Source organism: Sus scrofa, chromosome 5 (genome assembly GCF_054392235.1).
Source record: "Sus scrofa isolate SSC_HxYL_T2T_F1_AM1 chromosome 5, Sscrofa_HxYL_maternal_Yorkshire_Landrace_v2.0, whole genome shotgun sequence".
In the NCBI taxonomy this organism is placed as follows: Eukaryota; Metazoa; Chordata; class Mammalia; order Artiodactyla; family Suidae; genus Sus; species Sus scrofa.
Window position 1 is genome coordinate 11,822,134 of NC_139387.1, and position 20,095 is coordinate 11,842,228.

Sequence of the window (20,095 nt, forward strand, 5' to 3'; positions counted from 1 at the left end):
GCTCGTGACTAGGAGGAAACCAAGTGACATAAGCTTATCTTTTCTTTGATCCTTAGTGATTTTGATGTCTAAATATAAGGAAAAAAGCTTATCAGAGTGCTAACACTTTGAAGCATATGGCCATCTCTGCCAGCTACTTCCAGAAGGACAATGCCCCAATTGTGGTACAAGTATTAATGTAACAAAATTCATTGAGTTTATTAAAAAAAAAAAAAAAAAGGACAGTGGCCCAAGGCTTTGCAGACTTGTGTATCTTTGGTAAAATAAGGCTCTGCCTTTTGTAAAATAAAATAGAAAGTCAGGAGGTCAGTTGTTGAGAAGGGAGGTCTTTGCAAAATCTTTTTTGTCTGGGGAATTTTTTTGTCTAGTTCTGATGTTTCTAATTTAAGGAAGGGGGTTTTTGTTTTTTTATTAACTTCATAGCTAAAGCTTAAATAAATGTCTACCTTGAAATCTAAAGGTTAATTTTTTTTTAATAGTAACTTTCTCTTAAACTCTGTGTTCTTAAAATCTAGAGGTCTATATTGTCTGGTTTTGAGGATTTAATTTATAATGTCATTCTGACTGTTGCTATGAATTGTGACTTAATGAAATTGATTTGTTTTTCCATAGGCGTCACTAAAGGAATAGAGTGTCCTAAAGAAAATACTAATAGCCTAAACTAATTTCAATGCTTATAAATTATCTTCTGTGAAAAATTTCCTGACATTTAAAAATTTTTGGTTTAATATAAAACTTTGGCCCTTTGCTAACTGGTCAGCTTTAATATGGTCATGGGCCTGTTGATAGAAATTGGGCATGTGTGCGTGTGTCTCCACACATACTTCTGTATGTGTACATGTAGCAATATTTCTCCTAATCCTGAGGCAAGAATGTTCCATTTTACCTGAGCAGTGAGAAAATACTGCAGTGAGAATTTTGTTTACTGACCTTCAAATAGTTATGTAATGGGAATTTAAAGTCGCTTTTTCTCCTTATTTTCTCTTTCTCTGTTTGTCGTAGGGTAACCAGGAGCCAACAGCAACTCCTGATGCAATGGTTCAGCCTTTTACTACAATCCCGTTTCCGCCACCTCCACAGAATGGAATTCCCGCCGAGTATGGAGTGCCACACACTCAGGACTATGCCGGCCAGACCAGTGAGCATAACCTGACCCTCTACGGCAGCACGCAAGCCCATGGGGAGCAGAGTAGCAACTCCCCCAGCACACAGAACGGATCTCTGACGGTATGTGTGATGAGGGGGTGGATGGGAGGAGGCGTGTCCTCGTATTGAAATCCGCGTGCTCATCGTACCCGAAAGCCCTTTGAGTTGACTTTGCAGTTACGTTATATTCCGTAGCGGTCATGTCGTTTCCCTTCTACTCCAAGCAGTGTGATTGGAAGATGAGGATTTAGAATAAAGCTCATGGTCATCGACCAGGAGCTTAGCAGTCTAGAGATGGGACAGACAGTATAGCAAGGTTAAGTGCAATGATGAGGGCAGCGGGCTACTGTTCTTACAGTGGTCCCTTCTCCATCCTCATCTTACACAATCTCAGCAGCAGTCTGCACAGTGCCTCCTCCGCCCTGCTTGAAACACTTAGCTCTTGGCTTTCATGATGCTCCCTGTTTTCCTCCTAAGCACTGGAAGTTCTTTCTTCGTCTTTTGCTGGTTCCTCTGTCTCTGTTCAGATTTTTTGAAATGTTTCATTTTGTTTTGTTTAGCCATGCCTGCGGCATGCAGAAGTTCCTGGGCCAGGGTTCGAACTCGAGCCAGAGCAGTAACAACACTGGATCCTTAACCTCTTTGGCCATCAGGGAACTCTTCTATTCAGCTTTTAATTGTTGCAGTACTTCGGGGCTGGGTCCTAGACCTGTTTCCCTCTTACTTTGTATCCTCTCTCTGTCATATAATTATACTACTGGATTACCCTCACCTATGAGGCGATCCAAACCTATGAGTCATTCTTTATTTCTTTATTTCCTTCATCTCTACATCTAATCAGTTAGCAACTTTTGGTGCCAGAACTCTAGAACACTTTCTTGCTTCACCCTCTTCTCTTTATCTGCAGCCGGATGGCGTAAATGATTTAAGAGCTCAGCTCGTCTGCCAGATTTTTTTAGGTTTGAGTCCTAATGTGGCCCCTACTTAGCGTGACCTTCGGCCAGTCATTTAATCGCTCTCTGCCTTGGCTGGCTCATCTATAAAAGGAAGACAATACTACCTACCTCAAGCGGCTTTTAGGAGACGTGAAAGAATTTAATTCATGTGAGGTTTTATTATCGTTACTGCTCTCTTCCATACATTTTATTTTCTGTATTACTGTTGTCTCACCGTTACTGTTGATATTCCTTCTTGTCATCGTGTTTCCTTTAATTCTTGGAATACATTTGTAATCACTTCTTTGAAGTCATCTGCTGACTCCAGCATCCAGGCCCACTCAGAGCCCCGGTTCCAGCACTGCCTGTTTCTTGAGTCAGGGCCACACTCTTCCTGTTTCTTTGCATGTCTTATAATTTTTCAATAAATTGAACATTTTAGTAATATATTTTAGCAACTCTGAGGTTTTTATTTTTATTTTTGTTTTGTTTTGAGAGCTGTAGGTGAGGGTATGTGTGTGTGTTTTAAACAGTTTGCCTGGACTTAAACTGTGGACTGTGACTCCTCCCTGGTGTGCAGCCACTGATGTGTTTGCTTAGTGATTTTACTTCTCAGTGTTACTTTTTAGCCTGGCGAGGAGTCACCCTTATGTCTCCGTAGCTTAGTGGTCAGCCAGTGATTTGGGCAGAAGTTGTGCTTAAGCACCTCGATCTTGGAAAGCTTCCACCGCCTGTGGGTCTGTGGGTTGGGAAGTACATTCGGAGTTCAGCCGGGTCTCACGGTACCTTGGCTTTTTCTTTCTCTTGAGCCCTCTTATGTCTCCCCAGCCTCATCCATATATTCACAGCCAGCCGGGGAAATCTGGCTGTTCTGCGTCTCAGGATCTTCCCTTCAGATTTCTAGCTGATCCACCACTCACCCCAGTCAGACCTCAACCTCAAGCTAGAAGAATTGTATTTCCGCTGTCTGAGTCCTGACAAGTTTGCCGCTTAGAGCTGTGGTTTTCTACTGCGTCACCACCTGGTGCCTCCCGCTGGCAGCAGAGCCCCTGGTGCACGTGGCCTCCGCCCTGTCCTGAGAAGCTCTCCCAGCAGAGCTGAGGCCTGGAGCTCGGGTAGCCCCAGGCAGTAGGGTGGTTGACTCCCGCTGGCCTTACCCTAAAGCTCTAGCATTTTTTCCTAGAAATTTCTCTATTTATTATCTGCCTTTAGTTTCCAGAACCCTGAAGTGACTGACAAGTTTTCTTACTGTTTGGAGGAGAGGAGTCATTGACCTATTCATGCGTGGTCACCGGAGGTCCCATCCTGAGCCACTTCTTGGCAGTTTACAACTCTGCCCCGAGCCTTTCCTCACCACTGCCCGCTTCTCTTTCTCTTTTTTTCCCCTATTGCCACTATTTCCCATTGTTTCAGATTCCCGGATTGTGTGTTTCTAATGACAGAATGAACAGTGAGTTCTGTCCCTTAATGGAAATAATGTACTATTAAGATTCCTCACCCATGTTAGAAACTATTCATTACATAGTTTTGTGTCATATTGACAAATTTAAGTTCCTAAAGATATATTGAAATAAGTTTAGGAATCTTATTGTGTGTAAATTGTGAAATTATAGGTGCTGAGAAAAATGGAAAATCCTTGAGTTGTGCCTATAGAGATAGCACAGGTTCTATAATTTTAGAAAGTTGCTTAACAATAAAATGGGAAGTTATTAGGAAGCTCTGGGTGAAGATACTTCTTATTTTTTAAGTGTATATTTTAAATGTGAGTGGATTCACCGCTTTACCTCTGGAAGTTGTGTGTAGGTGTGTTTCTGGGGGAGGTGGTATGTGTATAGAGAGAGGTTGAGCAGTAGGTTGTAAAACCTAGATTTGACAACAGAAATTATTGTTAAACTTTTACCTTCTACTTATATGTTTATTAAAAAGAGTCTGATAATTCCTGTGGCCAATTAAATTCAACAGATAAATATGAAGCAATGTTATTTATAAATAAATGATATCTTAAATTTATATAACACTTTTCAGTTTAAGAATTGCTTCCAGGACAGAGTTCCTATTGTGGCTCAGTGGTTAACGAATCCGACTAGGAACCATGAGGTTGTGGGTTCGATCCCTGGCCTCGCTCAATGGGTTAAGCATCCAGCATTGCTGTGAGCTGTGGTGTAGGTCACAGACATGACTTGGATCTGGCGTTGCTATGGCTGTGGTGTAGGCCAGTGGCTACAGCTCTGATTTGACCCCTAGCCTGAGAACCTCCACATGCATGGGTGAGGCCCTAGAAAAGACAAAAAAAAAAAAAAAAGAATTGCTTCCAGGAGTTCCTGCCATGGTTCATTGGGTTAAGAATCCAACTGCAACATCTCAGGTTCAAACCCTGGCCCAGCACAGTAGGTTAAAGGATCCAGCATTGCTGCAGCTGTAGCTCGGATTCAGTCCCTGGCCCGGGAACTTCCATATGCTTCAGGTGTGGCCATTAAAAAAAAAAAGAAGAATTGCTTCTACAAACAGTATTTCATCATGGTTCATAACATAGCCCTATGTGTTATATTATTGTTTTTACACTTGGTGAATTTAAGTCTTTACTCTCCAGTCTACCATTCTGACCCCATCTCCAACTCAGTGAAAGAAGGTAGTGTATTTACGGACTGGTCCTCTGAGCAGGTACTTGTGCATCTTTTCCCATGCATTCTAAGTGTTAACTCTGCTGGGAAGCCCTGCTTGACTTTCCTGGGCAAAGCCAAATTTATGTATCCTTCATTTAGGCTTAGATAGACTCCTGAGCTGACCATTTTTAGTGGAACTTATAAGGTATATTTTTTTTTTCATTGTTCACTTTTGTCTCCCTAACTAAACTGTAATTTTTGGGGGGTTTTGTTTTTGGCATTCCCTAATTTATCATAGTTCCTGACACTTAACAGTTACTCAGTAAATAGTTCTTAGAGAAAAAAAATGAAAGAAGAAACAGGTGTGCCACGGGAGATCTGAGGAGAGAGATGCTTAGACTTCTTGGTAGCGAGGCATTGATCTGGACCTTGTATCATGAGTGGCTAGAATTCAGACACACTTAGATGGTGGTGAGAAGAATCAGGAAAGTCATTTCTCAGAGCAGACTTGGAGAGATGGAAAAGATGAAAATGTCCTTGAGTGAAAGCATGGCTTTCTATGTGGCTGAAGCTTTGGGTGCTTGGTGGAGACTAGTAGGAAATAAGATGGGAGAAAGTACAAATTGGGAAGAGCATTTAAATGCCCAGCTGAGAAATGACTTTACCAAAGGTATTTGAGCAGGAAGTAAAAGTGAGCAGAGTTGTGCTACAGAAGCCTAACCTCTTGACTGTACCAGACGAGTCAAAAAGCAGGAAGACTGGGTAGGAAAGGGTCTTATGCTTGGAGTTGATAGTGAGGTTCTGGACTGAGGGTTGCAGTGATTAAATGCAGGAGGAAATAGATTGGTGAGAAATGATGAGGGGAGATTAAACAGAACTTAACAGCTGACTGGATGAGGAGAATAAGGAAATCAGAATCCAAGAGTTTTCATCCTTATTTCAATAACTGTGTCTTGGATAAATCATTTTACATTCCAAGTTTTAGTCTCCTCATCGATCACATGCACTGCAATGACAGGATTGTAGTGAGAATAAGTTAGAAAAGCTTTGGAGATTACTTGTTTAAATGGTTAAGATAATTGCTTTTCCCATCTTTTTAAATCAGTTGTTCCAGTTGACCTCATTTATTTGGGCTTATTTTTTTAATTGTGAGCTACAGCTGTATTTTAATATAGATCTTGTTTATGTTGGTTAGTCCCATCTTGTTGATGGAGGGAACAAGAAGGAAATTTTCTTTCCTGAGAAATGAGCAATGAAGTCTGGAATTTTTATTCCTCAAATGTATTTCTAGAACATTTGGTCTAGAAGTGTCTTGTGCCCTTAAGTGAGAGCTTGTTTTGACAGTCAGTTGGTCCCATACTGTGCATTAGCAAGAGAGAGAGCGGTTAGGGGTCTCCCACCTGGGTTTGCAGAGGCTTGGTTATCACTGAGCCCACCTGCAGAGAAGAAAGGGCCTCGGTTCCTATATGTTTAGATATTTTTCCAAATGCCAGCAGGCATAAGTAACCAAAGCATTTGAAGTAGGTAATCTTTGGTGAATGATCTTCAGATACAAGGTTTATATTTGTATACATATTCTCCCAGCCTATCGGTTCCTACTTTCCCTGAGAGCAGAAACTGTTACTTGCCCCCTTCTTACTACTCCTAGTGGCGTATAATGGATGTTTAGTAAGTGATTTCGAGTGAATGAAAGAAGCCTATAAAGGCAGATAAGATGCTAGTCAGAATCATCATTTGAAGTGTTTGGACACAGTTGTTGGTACATCTAAAGCAGAGATTTGAGGAGATAGTGTAGATGTTACAACCCTCCTTATTGGTGGGTCTTCAGACCTCTAAATAAAGATGACTCAGGTCCCATATTATTCATCACCCTCAGTTTCTTCTCTTTTTTGCACACTCTTTCTCTGGAGTGAAGCCAGATTTTCTTGGATTTCTCAACTATCAGAAGATCAGTCTAGCCATTCACCAACCCTTACTTGAAGATGCCTTGTGGATTGATGACCCACTAAAACAGCCAGGAAGTTACAGCCCTTAACAATGGATCCGTTTGCCCACACGAGGGCTTCCGGAATATAATGGTAAAAATGGAGCCCAAATCCTTCTCTCCCATTGAGTATTGTTGGGCCATGTTACCTTCAGCCTATAGTGTAGGTATGATCGTTGTCATTCCATTTCCAGGCTGGAGTTAGGGGCTTGGGACAGCAGAAGAGTCATTCATCCAGCCATCCAGTTTTCCAAAAGAGGCCCTAATTTTCCTCCCAAATAACGACAAGTAGAGACGCTGAGCCTGTACAAACTACCCCCACTCATTACCAGTTTATCCTTAAAAAGTAATTACTTGTACACTCCGGTTCTGAAGCATTGATGCCAATGAGCAGTTGGCACTTTCACAGATGGATTGAGGAGGAAACTATTGCCTCCCCTGAAAATGCAAAAGTTGCTACAGAAAGCCACACTCAGAGCCTGGCATGCATAGTTTTGAATGGACAGAATTGCCCTTTGGATCACATAAAACTCAAGAAACCCTTTCAGCAAATTGTTAATATTAATTTATAATTACTGCTTCTCCTTTGCATCCTTCATTTATTTATTTTTGTTTCTTTATTAATTTTTTACTATTGTTAACCCCACTCCCACCACCACCCATCCACACCCTGCTCCACCCAAAAGAGACTAGAGCTAAAAAGTGCTGGCCCTTGCTGCCCTCCTGAGTGTTAGGGGGACGATAAAGAAGCACCAGTGGTTAATTTGGTGGCATGGCTTTTCTTAACCTGGGTACAAGAATTATGCATTTTCCATAAATATTTTATACTATTTTTTGAAGTCGGTTAAAACCTGATTTGAATCACTGAATTTTAAAGCTAAAATGGATCTTAGAAATCCTCTCATGGCTTCCTTTTACAGCAGAGGCCAGCAGTTTTAAGCAACTTGAACAAGGTTACAGCTAGATAGCTCATAACAGAGCTGGAACTCAGGAAATCTGCTTTAAGTCAAGGTCTTTTTTTTTTTTTTTTTTTTTTTGGCTTCCCTGTGTAAATTATAAAAAATAAACGGCATCTGTAGAGGTAGTCTTATCTTCTTAGCTTCCATTTACTCTTCAACTTTAGACCTAAGAACTCCATCTAGAACAAACTTACAGAGTTTTGTTTTTTGGTTTTTGTTTGTCTTTTTAGGGCTGTACCCATGGCATATGGAAGTTCCCAGGCTAGGTGTCAAATCGGAGCTGCAGCTGCCAGCCACACCACAGCCACAGCAACGCCAAATCTGAGCCATGTCTATAACCTACACCATAGCTCACGGCAGCACCGGATCCTTAGCCCACTGAATGGGGCCAGGGATCTTATGGATACTAGTCGGTTTTGTTACCACTGGGCCACAACAGAAGCTTCTGAATAGCAAAGTTATTGCCTGGCACATAATAAATGTTTGATAAATATTAGCTATAATTATACTAGCGTATAATTATTTCATTTCAAAGAAAGTGTTATAAGCAGTTCTTTACTTAAAATAATGCAAATTAACAGGCTGTCCAATTATATATCTCTTTTCTCCTTTGTCTTTTTTTTTTTTCTTTACAATCTTGGGAGCTAGTGCTCTAAGAGCCATTCTGATAAAGACAGTATTTTTTTCAAAGTGAATTTTATAACTTGCTCTACAAAAATGAGTGAATGAATGATATGTATAATATATGTTTAGGGAGAAAGGTGAGTTTTCTCTCTTCAAAATTCTCAAGAAACGTGTTAATTTTGTTTTAGTCCAGTATTTCTCAAATTTATTTGACCATGAAACTCATTTTTTCCAAATACCAGTTAACACTCTGCAGACCTGTCATTCTACCCTTTGGGAAGTATTGCTCTGTGATTTTTGAAGCATGTACACATGCACACATCTCCTTTAGATGTGCTTAAAGCTGTTTTGGGCAATGACCTTTCCATTAGAATCTCTTGGGTATAAAATACATCACTGTCTTATTTTAGACGAATTTGAGTCATTCAGAATTAAGATTGTGTGATATAGAAAAATTAATGACATTTCACCTCTGTGCACATTTTAAACCATTAACAAAATTTAACAGAATAAATTAGAAAGATCTAACTGGCTTTCTTTATTCAGTGATTCATGAATTAGGTATCATCCAATGTAGCAGATAGAAAGGCACTCTGAGTAAAATTGTCATTATTGCAGATGACATGGTGCTATATATAGAAAGCCCTAAAGACACTATACAAAGTCTGCTAGAACTGATAAATTCAGCAAGATAGCAGGAAGCAAGATTAGTATACAGAAATCAGTTGCATTTCTTTACACTAACAATGAAGCATCAGAGAGGGGAAGTTAAAAAAAAAAAAAATCCCTTTTAAAATCACATCCAAAAGAAAAAAAAAAAATACTTGGGAATAAACCTGACCAAAGAGGTTAAAGAACTATGTGCTGAGAACTATAAAACATTGGTAAAGTAAATTAAAGATGATTCAAAGAAATGGAAAGATAGCCCATGCTCTTGTATTAGAAAAATTGATTTTGTTAAAATGGCCTTGCTACCCAAACCAATCTACAAATTTAATGCAATCTCTATCAGATTTCTTATGACATTTTTCACAGGACTGTAACAAATAATCCTAAAATTTATATGGAACCATGAAAAATTCAGAATTGCCAAAGCAATCCTGAGGAAAAAGAACAAAGCTGGAGGCATAATCTTTCCATACTTCAGACAACACTACAAAGCTACAGTAATCAAAGCAGCATGGCACAAAACCAGAAGGGTATTAGCACAAAAAAGTACAAAAATTTCTGACATCCCAAAATTCTTTTTTTTCTACTAATTGCTAAAGTAGAGATGCCATGTGAACTGCCGTACAATTCCTATAGTTTTGAAATTAGGCAATTATTAACAAAGCTTTTTTTTTTTTAAGGGCCTCATCTTGCAGCATATGAAAGTTCCCAGGCTAAGGTTGAATGAGAGCTGTAGCTGCCAGCCTACACCACAGCCACAGCAACGCCAGATCCGAGCCACATCTGTGACCTACACCACAGCTCACAGCAATGTCAGATCCTTAACCCACCGAGCAAGGCCAGGGATCAAACCCACATCCTCGTGATGCTAGTCAGGTTCATTAACCACTGAGCTATGATGGAAACTCCTCAGATTCTACTGAGCCACAGTGGGAATTCCTGACAGAGCTTTTATTTGGGAAGATTTACATTGGTTTTTTTAAAGGGACCAGACTGGACTCAAGATGGAGTTGCTCATATAAAGTACCATGTCAGCAAACCAAAACTTAAGTTTCTATGCTTGGCTCTCCCAGAAAGAAAAGAAAAAAAAAAAAAAAAAAGAAAGAAAGAAAGAAAGAAAACATGGACGCCAATCAGCACTTACCTGCCTGACCAAGTTCCAAGACTTTCCTTTATTCTATATAAGGAAATGCTTTAATCAGTCAGCAAATGAAAATGTAACTTCTCTGTTGCTGCTCCCTCTGCCTATAAAATCTCTTGCCTTATACAGGTTTAAAGAGTGCCTTTCTTTCTTTGTTTTTAAAGTGGAAGTACAGTTGATTTGCAGTGTTGTGTTAGTTTCTGATATATAGCAAAGTGACTCAGTATCATATACACATGTATTCTTTTCCATTGTGGGTTTTTTTTTTTGGCTTTTGTCTCTTTAGGGCCACACCCACAGCATATGGAAGTTCCCAGGCTAGGGGTCTAATGAGAGCTACAGCTGCCAGCCTACACCACAGCCATAGCAGTGTGGAATTCGAGCCACATCTTTGACCTACACCTCAGCTCACTGCAATGCCAGATCCTTAACCTGCTGAGTGAGGCCAGGGATCAACCTCATGGTTCCTAGTTGGATTCATTTCCACTGTGCCGCAATGGAAAATCCCTCCATTATGTTTTATTACAGGATGTTGGATATAGTTCTCTGTGCTATACAGTTGGACTTTGTTTAACTAATTTATATATAGTAGCTTATATCTGCTCATCCCAAACTCCAAATTCATCCTTCCCCACTCCCCTTCCGTAACCATAAGTTTGTTTTCTGTCTCTATGGATTTTTTAATATAATTTAATTTTTATTTTTTAATTACATTTATAGTTGTATAACAATCATCACAACCAAATTTTATAGCATTTCCATCGTGAACCTCAGTGCCTCCCCCCACCCCCGCAACCTGTCTCATTTGGAAACCATAAGTTTTTCAAAGTCTATGAGTCAATATATGGCTATACTACCCAAGGCAAACTACACATTCAGTGCAATCCTTATTAAATTACCAAAGACGTTATTCACAGAACTAGAAGAAACTATTTTAAAGTTTATTTGGAAGCATAAAAGACCCAGAATAGCCAAAGACATCCTGAAAAAGAAAAATGGAGCTGGAGAAACCAGGCTCCCTGACTTCAGATTATACTACAAAGCTATAGTCATCAAAAATGTATGGTACTGGCACAAAGACAAATGTAGATCAATGGAACAGGATAGAAAACCCAGAATTAAACCCACACACCTACAGTCAACTAATCTATGACAAAGGAGGCAAGAATATGCTCATTCAGTAAGTGGTGCTAGGAAAACTGGACAGCCACATGGAAAAAAATGAAATTAGAACACTCCCTAACACCCTACACAAAAATAAACTCAAAGTGGATTAAAGACCTAGATGTAAGACCGGATACTATAAAACTCTTAGAGGAAAACGTAGGCCAAACACTCTCCAACATAAACCACAGCAACATCTTTTCAGCTCCACCTCTTAGAGTAATGACAATAAAAACAAAAATAAACAAATGGCACTTAAAAGTTTCTGCACAGCAAAGGAAACCAACCCTAAACAAAATGAAAAGAAACCCGCAGAATGGGAGAAAAGATTTGCAAGTGAAGTGACTGACAAGGGATTAATCTCCAAAATTTATAAACACATTCTGTAGCTCAATACCCAAAAAATGAACAACCTCATCAAAAATGGGCAGAAGATCTAAACAGACAATTCTCCAAAGAAGACGTATACAGCTGGCCAAAAAACGCATGAAAAGATGTTCAACATCACTCATTATTAGAGAAATGCAAATCATAACTACTGTGAGGTACCACCACACACCAGCCAGAATGGCCATCATCTAAAGTCTCCAAACAATAAGTGCTGGAAAGGGTGTGGAGAAAAAGGAACCCTATTACATTGGTTCGAATGTAATTTGGTGCAACCACTGTGGAAAACAGGATGGAGGAGTTCCCGTCGTGGCGCAGTGGCAGTGGTTAACGAATCCGACTAGGAACCATGAGGTTGCAGGTTCAATCCCTGGCCTTGCTCAGTGGGTTAAGGATCCGGCGTTGCCGTGAGCTGTGGTGTAGGTTGCAGACGCAGCTTGGATCCCGCGTTGCTGTGGCTCTGGCGTAGGCCGGTGGCTGCAGCTCCGATTGGACCCCTAGCCTAGGAACCTCCATATGCCGCGGGAGCGGCCCAAGAAATGGCAAAAAGACAAAAAAAAAAAAAAAAAAAGAAAACAGGATGGAGATGCCTCAGAAAACTAAAAACAGAGCTCCCATTTGATCCAGCAATCCCACTCCTGAGCATCTATCCAAAGAAAACCATGACTCGAAAAGACACATGTACTCCAGTGGTCATTGCAGCACTCTATACAATGGCCAAGATGTGGAAGCAACCTAAGTGCCCATCGACAGAGGAGTGGATCAAGAAGATGTGGAACATATACACAATGGAACATGACTCAGCCATTAAAAGGAAAGAACAGCATTTGCAGCAACATGGATGGACCTTGAAATTATCATGCTAAAGTGAAGTCAGTCAGACAATGAGACACCAACATCAAATGCTATCAGTGACATGTGGAATCTGAAAAAGGGAGTTCCTGTCGTGGAGCAGCAAAAATGAATCCATCCAGGAACCATGAGGTTGCAGGTCTGATCCCTGGCCTTGCTCAGTGTGCTAAAGATCCGGCGTGGCTGAGAGCTGTGATATAGGTCGCAGGCGAGGCTCAGATCTGTCATTGCTGTTGCTGTGGCTCTGGCGTAGGCCGGCCTGGGAACCCCCATATGCCACAGGTGCGGCCCTAAAAGGACAAAAGACCAAAAATTTAAAAAAAAAAAATTTTTTAATTAAAAAAGGACAGTGAACTTTGCAGAACAGATACTGACTCACAGACTTTGAAAAAACTTATGAATCTGTTTTGTTTTATGAATAGGTTCAATTGTATCACATTTCAGATTCCACATGTGAGTGATATCATATGATATTTATCTTTCTGACTTAATTCGTTTAGTATGATAATCTCTGATTGCATCCATGTTGCTGCAAAAGACACTACCTCATTCTTTTCTATGGCTGGGTTGTATTCCACTGTGCGCATACACACTGCATCTTCTTTATCCATCCATCTGATGGTGAACATTTAGGTTGTTTCCATGTCTTGGGTATTATAAGCAGTGCTGCTATGAACACTGGGGTGATGTGTCTTTTTCAATTATAGTTTTATCTGGATAGATGCCCAGGAGTGGGATAACTGGATCATATGGTAAATCTATTTTTAGTTTTGTAAGGAACCTCCATACTGTTTTCTGTAGCAGCTGCACCAATTTACATTCCCACCGACAGTGTGGAAAGGTTCCCTTTCTCCACAGCCTCTCCAAGCATCTGGCTTTTATGGTCTGGCTTTTCAATGATGGCCATTCTGATCAGTGTGAGGTGATGTCTCTTTGTAGTTTTGATTTGCATTTCTCTAATAATTAGTGAAGTTGAACATCTTTTCATGTGCCTACTGGCCATCCATAGGTCTTCTTCGGAGAAATGTCTATTTGGGTTTTCTGCATTTGGGGACTGGGTTTTTTTGTTTGGTTGGTTTTGTTTTTGTTTTTTTGAGCTGTAGGAGCTGTTTTATCTTTTTTTAATAGTTCTTTATTTTGAAATAATTTTAGACTTACAGTAAAGTTACAAAAGTAGTAGGAAAGTTTCTGTTTACCCTTCATCTAACTTCCCCTGATATGAACATCTTACATGGGTATAGTACAGCTTTTCAAAACCAGACAATAAGAAGTGTTGGTACAATACTGTTACATAAAATATGGACCTTATTCAGTCACTAGTTTTCTGTTCTGAATCCAATCCAGTATTCCAGATGACAGTTAGTTGTCATGTCTGCTTATCTCAGAATATTTTTTAATCATCCTCAATTTATATCTGAAGTAGTTCCAGGCTCTACAGAACAGAGAAATGGAAAAAAAAAAAAAAAACCCTGTATTTATAGATTTGCTGTTAGCTGATAACCATGTCTCATTTCCAAGGTCTCAGCTTGCCCTACCTCAGCTTTTCATGTATGCGTTGGAGAAGCGCTATAATAAAGGCTCTTGAGATACTACAGGTTTTTGGGTTTTTTTGTTTTTTTTCTTTGTCTTTTGCTGTATCTGCAACCTACACCACAGCTCACGGCAACGCTGGATCCTTAACCCACTGAGCAAGGCCAGGGATTGAACCCACAACCTCATGGTTCCTAGTCGGATTCGTTAACCACTGTGCCACGACAAGAACTATACTACAGTTATTTTTGAAAGCAAGCCATATTTCCCTCAATATTTTATACAAGTCATCTCGAAACAAATATAGGCTGTGTTATCCTATTTTGCTGCCTTCATTAAAATATGTGCATATAGTATTAGAAGATTTTATTAATACTTATTAATTTCAGGTTACTTTTGAAAACAACTATCTAATTTTGCTTCCTCCAAAAATGCAGTAAGTGGTTTTTGGGAATATAAAAAATAAGAACAGGAGAATTGATAAGTTTGGAAGCTAGAGAGCAGATGGCCAATTAGTAACTAACTTAGCAGACCCAAATGAGCTTCTTCCTATGCCAGTAGTGGGGGAAAGCTAGGAAATGATTCCATTTACACCACAAAAAAATTGAATTTCAGAAACTGATGGTGCCAGTGAGAAGATTTGGAAAACTCTTCTCTGGAGAACCTAACTCAAGAGGAAAACTCAGAGATGCACAAGTTGGATTTCCCCAAGAAATTGCTTACCTTACTGAATTAGAATCAGTAACAAAGTCATCAAGCCCCTCCATCCCACCCACTCAGAACTTCCAATCTATTTTTTAGCTACCCATCCCTCTCAATTCTTTTTTTTTTTTTGGGGGGGGGGCAGGGGCGGGGGCTCACCTCTGCATATGGAAGTTCTCAGGTGAGGGGTCAAATCAGAGCTGCAGCTGCAGACCTACACCACAGCCACAGCAACACCAAATCCAAGCCACACTTGGGATCTACGTCACAGCTTGTGGCAGTGCCAGATCATTAACAGATTGAGGGAAGCCAGGGGTCAAACTCGCATCCTCATTGACACTATGTCAGGTTCTTAACTGGCTGAGCCACAAGGAGAACTACCCACCCTTAATTCTTAATTTTGAACAAGACAGCCAAGGGTTACTACAGCATGGAAGATAAAGAATAAAAACAAATGTACATTACATTTGGCCCCAGAGTTTTCAGATAAAGGATTAAGGACCTGTATTCCAGAAAACGGAGCCAAAGACAGAGCTGGAAAATGCAAGAGATAAGGAAATTAGAGGACAGTCCAGAGATCTAATCTCTAATGATACAAGTTCCAGGAAAAGAGAAAGGCAGAATGTATGGGGTGGGAATCAAAAGCAAAATAATTCAAAAAACATCTCAGGACTGGAGGGTATTAGTTTCCAGCTTAAAAGAGACCACAGAATTCTCAGAAAAATAGAACAGAATAAAACAAACCCACATAAATGCATGTCACTTGAAATTTTACGGCCCTGGATGTATTTGGATAGTCTACAAATGAGAGGGAGTGGGGAAAAGGCACATACAAAAAGACAAGGATCTTAATGCCTTCGGATTTCTCAGCACCACCAGATGCTATGCTACCTTTGAGAGTTACCTTCAAAATTCTGAAGGAGTTTGGTTGGTGGGTTTTTTTTTTCCCCCTAACTTAGAATTTTAAAAGTTTGAGTTCATTTTTTTTTTTTTTTTGGTCCTGATTTCTAGAATGAGGTTGTGAGACTTGTTCGCCCTTCAATGTCAGGTGCCCTGGGCTTCACGTCAGTGTGGACAGATAGTCGACCTCACTGGAGTAGCCGTGAGATTTGAGGACTGGATGTGTGGGCTTTAGTCACATGATTGCATCCAGCGGCGTCGCCAGTCCTCGTAGTAGACAGGACACGGACTCCAGCCTCTTCGCTCTCATCCCCTGTCCAGAGAATCGATGGGGTCACAGACTCACCACAGAAGGCAAAACAGAATCTTGTGAGGTTGTCAGCATAGTAACAAAGTCACCCAGCAGCTAACAATAGAAAATAAAGCAAACCAGGAGTTCCCGTCATGGCGCAGTGGTTAACGAATCTGACTAGGAACCATGAGATTGAGGGTTCGATACCTGCTCTTGCTCAGTGGGTTAAGGATCCAGCATTGCCATGAGCTGTGGTGTAGGTTGCAGACGCAGCTCGGATCCCGCGTTGCTGTGGCTGTGGTGTAGGCCAGTGGCTACAGCTCCGATTAGACCCCTAGCCTGGGAACCTCCATATGCCGTGGGAGTGGCCCTAGAAATGGCAAAAAGACAAAAAAAAAAAAGAAAAAGAAAAGAAAAGAAAGCAAACCAATGCTGTATTGACTGAGATTTTTCTCAGAACAGTTGAATTCACCATTTTTCGCAAAGATATAGCCTAAAAACTTGTATTTACTTTTGCTCTCTGATATATGTATTTATAGTGAGGTAAACTTCAACTTGAGGATGGCAGATGGCAAATGTGATCTCATTTAATTGCATGCAGCGTATATTTCCTGTTCCTGTTTCCAAAGAAATGTACAGAAATCTGCACTTCAGCCCCAAGCATCAGTTTAGTTGTCCGAGGCCCTTTTTCCTTTATAGTTGTCAGTGTGCCTTTGCTGGGTTTCCTCCTCTCCTCTTCCTCCCCTGCAGGGGCTGACCCGCTCCTGTTCCCTCAAGGCACAGAATACATGCCACCCCCTGTATAGTTCCCCCGGTCCCTCACCCCCATGCCTGCCCCGCCCCGGGGAAGTCTTGCTTCTTCAGGCGAAGGTCCTGAGAAGGTAGAGGGTGGGAAGCACACGTGTTCTCCTTTCTGAAGAGGAGAGGAGAGAGCGGGAGTGCAGTGCTGGAGGGGGGGAGCTTTAGCATATGAAGCGGGGCTGCCTGGCGTTGAATTCCTGCTGTGCCACTTACTATGTGACCTTGGGCAAAGAACTTCATCTCTCCATGCCTTCGTTTCTGCCACTGTCAGTTGGAGTAATTGTACCTGCCTCATAGATTACCTTGGGGATTAAAGAAAGCAATACCCATAAAGTACAGTATAATACAGTGAGAAGAAATGTATACCCTTGGGGCCAAGACTGCCTGGATGCAGATCCCTGGCCCATTCCTTGGGCAAATCCTCTGTTCCTCAGTCCGTTCAATATGGTTGCTAACATCTCTGAGCCAAAAGTATCTCTGATTCAATTTCTTGTAGCTGAACACCGGGTCAAAAGGAGAGAATCCATTCTCTATATAAAACAAACACACCTACTTTTATTTATTTATTTGGGCCACACCTGCGGCATACGGAGGTTCCCAGGGGTCAAATCGGAGCTGCAGCTGACAGCCTGCGCCACAGCCACGGTAATGCCGGATCCCTGGCCCCTGAGTGAGGCCAGGGATGGAACCTGCATCCTCATGGATACTAGTAGGATTCGTTTCCTCTGAGCCACGATGGGAACTCCCAAACAAACCTACTTTTAGAGTTGTTGAAAGAATCACGATTAAAATATGTAAAAACATTTAGGCTAATGTCTGAGAGTTAACACTGTTTAAATATTATTATTTGTTGAAAGGCTTAGGTAAGGGTCTGTCTTAGAGTTTGCACTCAAGAAATACTATTTTTAAAAGAATTGCCATTTTTCAGCAAAATTAAAAAAAAATAGAAGTGAATAGAGGAAAAGGTCTGAAGCTGAAAGAGAGGAAAGCAGACTATAGCCACGATAGGATGCCCCCCACCCAAACAGTTGAAATGAAAATAGTGATACTGAAAAACAGCTGGAAGATTCACACAGCGTTGACAGAGTGGAAGGTAGTACAGTCACTTTGCAAAACTGCTGGTATCTTTTAAGGCTGAACTTAAACATACCCTTAACCCAACAAATCCAAGCCTAGATATTCACCCAACAGGAATGCCAGCTCTTTGGCGGGGCGGGGGGCAGCGCCCACAGCATGTGGAAATTCCAGGGCCAGGGATTGAACCCAAGCCACAGCAGTGACCTGAGCCACTGCAGTGACACCAGATCTTTAACCCACCGTGTCACAAGGGAGCTCCAGGAATGCCTACTCTTGTGCACCAAAAGATGGGCAGCAAGAATGTTCATAGGATCATTATCCTTAATAGCCAAAAATGGGAAGCAGCTCATACAGAAAAAATTCTGTATGTTTATGAAATGTACAACAGTATATGTGTGCGACACGATTGTAATGTGTAAGCGAAGCCAGAAACAGAAGAGTACATAGTGTATGATTCCCTTCCCCCCCCCTGTTTTTTCCTTGTAGGAAGTTCAGAAACAGCAGAACTGATCTGTGGAGTTAGAAGTTAGGAAAGTGGTGATTCTTTGGCAGGGGAACAGGAACTAGAGTGGAGCCCACAGGTGCTATTGGCATTCTGTTGGTTGATCTAATTTGATGGTTACATGAGTGTATTTTCTATCTATGCTTCAATTTATAAATTTATTTAAAATCAAAAGCTTAAGAATTTTGGCAGTAATGGTTCACTTTTTCCACTTGCTGGCTCCCTAGAATTAAAGATGTCATGCTTTTTTTTAAAAAAAATGTAGGGCGTTCCTGCTGTGGTGCAGTGGGTTACTGACCTGGCTTGTCTCTGCGGACGCACTTGTTCTATCCCTGGTCCAGCCCAGTGGGTTATGGATCCAGCATTGCTACAGCCATGGCGTAGGTCATAGCTCTGGCTTGGATTCAGTCCCTAGCTTGGGAACTTCCATATGCTTCGGGGGCTGCCAAAAAAAAAAAAAAAATTAGATAGATAGATAGATAATAGATAGAGAGATGTTTACACAAGCTGGAAAATTAGCCAATCTAGCTTCTTACTGTCTTTGTAAATTGTGTCTCCATGACAGTAGAAAATTCTCAAAAGCAACAGACAAGTACCTCAGGCAACATTCTTTGAAGTAATGATTAGTTTTTATTTATCCTGTCACCTCACATACATACAAGTTATATTTAAAACTGTGGTGGCGCTAGGATCGGTCTTTTTTTAACTTTGCTCAGCGTGGCGCATCGTCTCCTGTGGATTAGATCTGGTGGTTTTAAAGTTGGATTGAAGAAAGAGTTTTATGTGATCCAGCTGTAAGAGGCAAGTCGGAAGATGTTTGAAGGAGCATTAGTTGTGATTGATGCTCACTTATGCTTATCGGTTTGGTGTCCATGATGCTGTTTTAGTAACTTAGTGAGTTTTGCCTTTGAATGGAATTTGTTTTGTTTAGTCTGCATTGTGCCCAGACTGATGATTGAAAACCTTACACTTTCGCAGAACATGGCTTCGTAGCTCTTCCTTTTTCTGCTGTTCTTGTATCATATGAATCATTACACATTTAAACCATCTGCAAGGCCTGAATGGAATGAGATGAAAGCTTTCATCACTTAGATTGACTCTTGAAAAGCTGGTATTCATTGGGAGTTTATTCCTGATCATCCTTTATATTTTAAAAGTCTCTAATTTCATTCCAAGATGGTCGCAAACCTTTGAGCCACAAGTATGTCTGGTTCAGTTTCTTTTAACTGAACACTGGGTCAAAGTGGAGGGATCCATTCTGTGGCACCCAGAAGAATCTGCTGGAGGGACTCAGTTCTAATTCAACTGAGATAAGAAGAACGGCAAGTTCCACTCCTGTTTTAAAAATATGTTGGTTTAATCAACTCAGCGAGCCATCCAGTTTAGCATGTGCTTCTCAGGGAATAGTAGAAACTAACTAAGGTTCTTAAATTGTCAGGTTAATACTTCAAAGTCAATGTGTTATGAATGCCTGTAGTGTTTCATACCTGTTAGATATTCATCAAAAGTATTTCTCAACATAGCGATTTTTTTGAGGATTTATTGAACACATGACTGGGATGTTGCAAAAGAGATTCATGATTAAAAATGTACACGCACACCCATTCTTTCACTACGGATATATACAAATCCAGCATATATCTGTACATGGTAGATTAGTCAGAGTTCCTTCAAGCCTTTCCCAACAGATTTTCTTTTTTTTTCTTTTTTTTTTTGTCTTTTTGTCTTTTTGCCATTTCTTGGGCCGCGCCCATGGCATATGGAGGTTCCCAGGCTAGGGGTCTAATCAGAGCTGTAGCCACTGGCCTACACCAGAGCCACAGCAAT

At 40.8% G+C, this 20,095-nt stretch overlaps 1 protein-coding gene across 50 annotated transcripts in view; it reads left to right on the forward strand.

The window, feature by feature from the left end:
* RBFOX2 (RNA binding fox-1 homolog 2) overlaps window positions 1-20,095 on the forward strand; it is a 272,076-nt gene that overhangs the window by 207,874 nt on the left and 44,107 nt on the right. For all 50 annotated transcript variants that reach the window (XR_002343804.2, XR_014845235.1, XR_014845234.1 and 47 more), the window contains 1 exon segment: window positions 1,003-1,227. Coding sequence is in view for 47 of the 50 variants with exons in the window: in XM_021090996.2 (XP_020946655.1) it covers window positions 1,003-1,227 (225 nt within the window). In the remaining 3 variants the exon portion in view is untranslated.